The 6,670-nt window shown below is 29.4% G+C and overlaps 1 protein-coding gene across 1 annotated transcript; it reads right to left on the bottom strand.

Annotated features, from left to right (window-relative positions):
• Positions 1 to 1,749: 1,749 nt before the first annotated feature.
• Positions 1,750 to 4,297, bottom strand: LOC141693433 (uncharacterized). Its single transcript, XM_074498537.1, has 3 exons — positions 3,911 to 4,297; positions 3,232 to 3,299; positions 1,750 to 2,131 (listed from the first exon to the last, which is right to left on the bottom strand). The coding sequence occupies exons 1-3, from the start codon at positions 4,226 to 4,228 to the stop codon at positions 1,978 to 1,980; spliced, it is 540 nt and encodes a 179-aa protein (XP_074354638.1). The 5' UTR covers positions 4,229 to 4,297; the 3' UTR covers positions 1,750 to 1,977.
• Positions 4,298 to 6,670: the final 2,373 nt, after the last annotated feature.

Genomic DNA, 6,670 nt, shown 5'->3' on the forward strand with positions numbered 1-6,670 from the left:
TTGTATATTTTACATAATTTACAAGTTGGGGGAGATTGTTACATATATTTGAGATGTCATGTCTAATATGTTTCATGTTTAGTTTTCAGATTTTAACAAACAGGAAATATCAGGATTTACTGGAATCAGTACTTACTGGAAGTCGGAAAATAATATCAGAACTTAAGGTCATATCAGAACTTAGTACAGGAGGACTTACAGTTAAGGAATGAAGCTGATTTAAAGTTGAAGATCGAGACTAAAACAAAAGAAGATATGCATGGAAAGAATTAGAAGACTGGAAGACTTGTATAAGATATCTGATTGATATATTTTAGGAGACAGAATTATATTCCATATCAATTAGAAGTTATCTTGTAACTGTGTAGTATATAAATATAGACATAGGTTTACACTATATGTGTTATCATTATCGAGATACATTATTCATTGTAACCTGGCAGCTCTCAGTGATATTTGTTCATCACTGAAAGAGAACAGTTCCATTGTAACAGAATTTATTATATTGAATATATATGTTTACTGTTACTTGTGTTCAAGATCGATTTGATTGTAATAACACTGTATTCAACCCCCTTCTACATTGTTGTGTGACCTAACACCCATTTCTCAAACCCCAAGATATGAGTTTTCGATATCCAGGCGGGGAGTTGGGTATAAGAGAGCTATATGAGAAACAACTTTATAACTCCTATTTTAGTTTCTATTTAAGCATTTAAATATAATTGATTAATATCAAAATAAAAACAAAAATATATTAAAATAAAAATAAAAATAAAATTATATCTTTAATTAAATTAAAATTACTGACTTAAAATATTATAAATTAAAAATGTTCATTACAGCACTCAATCAAATAGATGATATGAGATACCAATTCCTAATTTTAACCGGATACCGGATCTTTAACCAAACGAACCCTTAAAAGTGTTGTAGTTGTCACCTTAGATCAATATTTTGACCTTCATATCCTTTTATTTGGAATTCTTATAGAACTTTACAGTCCACTTAAATGTGTAGGACAGGTGACTTACGCGAGTTATTCGTTTAGAAAATTTACTGTTAATATTGCCACCCAAGCATGTAATTGCAACAAAACTTTCAAATATTTAGAAAGGCTCTGCAATAAATTTTTGTTAGCGCAGTTAATTTACTATATATATTTTTTTTTAATTTCAGTGATCCAGTTGCAAGTAAGTTTTATTAAAATCAAAAAGTTTGCAGCAATCTAATTATACCAATAACATTTGTTAATTTGGTCATTATACTCTAGCAAACTTTCTCGCTGTTAAACAAACTGCAAGTTTTTACTTTTTATTATTGTACTTGGTTGAATACGATCGTTTAAAAGAGTGAGTTTCATCGAATTCATTTAAAAAGAATTGACTGATATATATTCACATAATCATGAAACCGATGAATTTATTTGTAGTCGGCTTAAACTTCGAAACTTATTGGTTTGGTGAAAATGTGGCAATAATTGTTTATAAATTGTGATACCACCAAGCATGTAATGAAATTTCTTTTTAAATCCTTGAATTATATGTGATATTCTATACATTTTCCAGCACCAACGTGATACAGTTAATTTATTATGTTCAGGCCATTCAAGAAGTAATCTAATCAAATTGTATCCTACTTCAAGTTTTGACTAAATCTTTATACATATTAGAATTTTCAAGGGAAATGGATTATATTTTGAAGGACATTTTGTCTTGTAAACTTGTGCAAATTTTTACAAGTACCATATACTAAAAATCTGATGGAAAAAAACTTAGCAGTGAATGACTGACCTATTCAGGCTTTAGTCCGAATCAACTGTTTGCCCAAATTCAATATTTGTTGAATATGCAAACAGGTAAGAATTAGGCATGTATAAATCCATCATTTACTCAACTTAACATGCAACACTACTAATTGATTCGCCCATAAAAATTAGGTAGGAATGGATTACACTGTTTATTTGATCATCAATTTTCACTTCTTCAATTCTGCTTCAGCGGGTGTTTTAGTGGTCATCTGGTCTACTGCATGCACAGTGCTTTGAAGTTCTTCCCATATGGCTTTGTATACCATTCTCTGCCTATTCACTGCAGATTGTCCCTCGAACGTTGAGGCGATCACATTAATGCTGCAACAAGTAAAAGAGTAAATTGTAAACACGTATTCTGCAAATATAATTATTATGGTATAAAATAATTTATATTACAATAAAAAGTTGCCTTAAATAGGTGTTCATCAACAACAAAAGAAAAGAATAGCAAAATTAGAGTTCATCTGACACTAGCTAAATGTGCAAGTGTGCTCTTTCACGTCAATCAATGCCTTCTCTCACATGTTGATTTGGTTGTCTCTTCGTAACAAATTATACAAGGATCTTATCTTCAGCATCAAATTCAGAAAGTCAAGCGTAAATAAGTAATAAAACAGATACAGTAAGAAATCATCTTGCGTAATGAAAATATTGTACATATTTTTTTCTTAATTTAGGTAGCAACAGGGACAGACCCAGAATTTATCTCCATTGGGGGTTCAGTAGGAAAAAGTATGATATAAAATAATAATTATTATTAAATTGCAAAACTTTACGATGAACAATATAGTTTTAGTAATATTTGAAGCTAATTCTGTATCCTGCACAAAAAGTTTTCTTACTACGTGAAAATGACATAACAAAACAAACTACTTTAAATTCTAGATATAAATTTTTTAGTACCAGTTAAATTCAGCACAAAGGGACCGGTTTTCTAAAAGTCCCCCCCCCTAAAAAAACAACTGGACCTTCTTGGGTCCATCATCGGGTCGCAAGTATACACAACGCCTCACCTCCCCAAGATTCCTAGGCGGTGACAAGGAATTCACTTTTTAATCATGATTAAACTTCGCCAACCATGAACAAAGCTAGATACTAATAAAATAACCAATATGCACCTAAATGTTTCCTTAAACAGTCACACAACATATGGAAAGTGGAAACCAGGCCTTAAGCCAGATAATACCAAAAGTTAAAAATGATTTAGCAGCGGGGCATCATTGCAGTAATTCCTTAAACTCCACAACTACTCCAACCATATTTCAATTCCTGTTCAATATGAGGGGAGCTACTAACTTCGTAACGACTAATAAAAAAAACGTGTAATACAATATAATACATTAAAAGCTTCGCTTTGACGAACTTGTCGTTACATCTAACATAATTAAAACAGCAAGGGGAGTAAAAGTTAAGATTACCTAACATGACGTCCATCACCGTAAGCATCTTTAACAGTTACAGATTCTGCATTCAGATGTTCCTTAATCTGTTCAAAATTACAACATATTGACACTTAATTTCATTATTACATTATCAAACAGTTAAGTTTCTACTATCCATACCATACACGTGTTTGCACATCAAGAACACAATAAAATATAGAAGGATTATACTAAGACACAAAACATTATTACATCTAGTTTATAATAAATCCATCATTAATTCACATTTCAAAAAATTAATCTGAACCTACATAAAACAATGCAGTCGGTATTCCGTATCTTCAAAAAGTGAAAGCTTAAGTTCCATAATTTAAAATGAATTAATTGAGTATATTTGCAAAACTGTAAACCGTACAATTGATCAAACAACGTGTCACCTAAAATGAACTTATACAAATAAAATTCCGACAGTCAAGCACATAAGCATTTCAGCTCTACATTCCCCTACTTATATCATTACTACCAATAATTCAAACTCAAAAATTTAACCGAATCAAAATACACATAGTGTGCACATTCTTAGTCATGTAGACCGAACAAATCTAATTAATTTATCGAGATAAAAAATTCAATATCTCTATTATCTATAGGATTAGCATATGGAATAACTACTAATCGAAATTGTACTTTACATAGATGGAATAGAAGAAAGGACCTTCTTTTCCATGGATTGCATCAAAGGCGAGTCGATAGAGCCGGGATCATTGACCTGAGTCGTTGCACGAATACAGAAGCTCCGGCGACTATCGGAGACAGCGACGGTGTGATTTGACTTGTAATTAAGTGAGTTCCGGCGAAGAGCTGACTCCGGCGACCAGGATTTGAGCGGCGGAGAAGATGAGAAAGGTAGAGTACACAGTAAACGAGAACGAAAAGCTCGTAATGAAGCTATTTGTGGACGAATCATCAGCGTCTTCGCCGCCATCGTCTTCGCCGCCATCGTCATCGCCGCCGCTGATTTAAGAACAACCATTTAATCTCTATCTCTATAGGTGTATGTATAGGTTTACGTAGAGTTAAATGTTTATTACTGACGGCGTTATGGATGAACCACGTGTGCAGCTTGTCCCAGCTACTAATATCTTCTCTTCTTATTTTTTCTTTTTCTATTTTTTAGAAATAACAAATGTTTCATTTTTGTTATTCACCCTTTTTCTTTTGAAAACATTTTTGTTATTCACCTATTTTTGGCAATTGCACTAATTTTTTATTATTTCTAATAAAATAAATTGCAGTAGGACATTCAATTTTATTATTTAAAATTAGGTATAATCATGAACAAAGGCACAAAGTATAATAAAAGGTGTTTATAAAATTGCACAAATCGCATAAAACGTACCTACTCCTCTAAAACACACCACAAAACGTATTTTTAAATTTTCATCACATGTTAAAATTTTGAAAATATTGCACAGCCCAGTAAACCTATGGTTTACGTAGTGATTTTTTTAATTGTGGTTTAACTCTATTCGCATTTTAATCAAGAATAATTTATTTAATACTGTTCCTGAATTATTTGATCAAACATTTTAACAGTTATAATAAGTTTTGTTTTCACTTATTTGGCTTTGTAAATTGATCCGGACTATCCGGTATCTCGGTTTATATCCGATTCGAAAATATTATACATGTTTTATATCCGTTTTATAAACGATACAAATCTGGTGGAAAAATTAATCTCAAATAAAATATGATATTTATGAGCACTCATATAGACATATACCCGCTCAAATTAGGTCTCATATTATTTTCTATAAAATGATACTACCCGAATATCCAAATATGATTCATGACTCATATTCGAGTCGACCCCGAATATATTTTCAACCCATTATATTTGTAAATAAATAATCATTATAAATTTGTAAATAAATAATCATTTTATAATTATTTATATCTTATATCAGTTTTAATTTCCTATAAACTATGACTTTTATGATTATTATTTTTATAGTATTATATTTATGCTATATAATAATCATCTAAATAGTTGAAATAAACATGATACTTAATGTTAATAGATCATATTCGACTCGTATCCGGTCGATCATAAACTACCCGATTAAAAATGAAAATACGTTATTGACTCATATTCGGTTTGGATCCGGTCCTCATATACCATAGATCGGTTTTATCTGAATAATATGATCCCGGACCCAAATCTGGACACATTAAAAGTAAAACGATACGATTATTTCCCAGAAATGTAATATTATATAAATATTTAAATTTGCTTACTTAAATTTTTAAATAAAATTATTTTATGATTAATATATCGATACACGTGTATGTTCATAATTTTTTTAATTAAAAATATTTAAAAAATATAATAATTGAATGAATGATATGGTTTTATTCATATATCTACGTGTATTCACAAAAAATATTATAATTTCATTAAAAGTTAAGTTTAATACAGATCAATAATATACAAATTATGATTGCCTTATATTAATTTTGTTTAATCCGAATCAATAATTTACATTATTGTGTTTTATCTTCAACCAAAAATTTACATTAATGTGTTTTAAAAAGGCCCATAATCAATAATTTACATTATGATGTTTAAATTTAAGGCATGTTAAACCGACCAAATTTAACTATTTTATTTTTAGTTTAATTATAATATTTCCAATTCCTAATTAACATGATAATTTTATTTTAACCCTGATAATATATATATATATATATATATATGAGCAGATTCTATGGGTAACTCTAAGCTTGAGTAACTCAGTAACTCATTTATCTCCCGTTAGATTATGTTTCTAATAGACGGCTGAGATTTGCTAATATTTTGATAAGTAGGTGTGATGGAGAGGAACATACCCAAACACCCAGAGACCCACTCATGCAAAGTAATTTTTCATTCTTTTTAGTTAATAATTTCTTTCCATTAGCCTCTTTATTATTCTTTTGTACTATCATTTTTCTGTATACCTAATTTTTGTGTGTACTCCCTTTTTTGTGTTCTGTAATTTTTTTTGTCAAATGTTCTGTAATTTTTTTTATTCATTATTTTATTAGTATGTTCTGTTTCATATTTTTTACCTTGCGCTATATTTTTTGTGTTCTATAAATTTTAGTGTACTATAAAATTTTTGAGTTCTTAAATTTGTATACTATAATATTTTAATATCCCGTATTAATTTAGTATTTTCTAATTTTTTGTGTTCTGTACTTTTCAGTGTACTCTTATTTTATCATATTTTTGCATTCTCAAATTTTTTTGGTGTAGTTCTCTATTTTTTTGTCTTACAATTTTGTGTAATATTTTTTATGTACTTTTGATTTTTTTTGCTAAGTATCTAAAAGTATATATTCCAAAAAATTTATAGGATGCAAAAATAAGTGCGAGAAATAAAGATTACGGTACACACAGATATTGAGGTAAAAAAATAAGAAATACAAAACA

This window comes from Apium graveolens, chromosome 10 (assembly GCF_009905375.1).
Source record: "Apium graveolens cultivar Ventura chromosome 10, ASM990537v1, whole genome shotgun sequence".
Taxonomy (NCBI): Eukaryota; Viridiplantae; Streptophyta; class Magnoliopsida; order Apiales; family Apiaceae; genus Apium; species Apium graveolens.

Coding starts and splice junctions, on each gene's coding strand:
- LOC141693433 (XM_074498537.1), bottom strand. CDS start 4,228: ATGGTTGTTCTTAAATCAGCGGCGGCGATGACGATGGCGGCGAAGACG. Junction 3,300..3,910: donor TGCAATCCATGGAAAAGAAG/GTCCTTTCTTCT, acceptor AATTTTGAACAG/ATTAAGGAACATCTGAATGC. Junction 2,132..3,231: donor GGTGATGGACGTCATGTTAG/GTAATCTTAACT, acceptor TACTTGTTGCAG/CATTAATGTGATCGCCTCAA.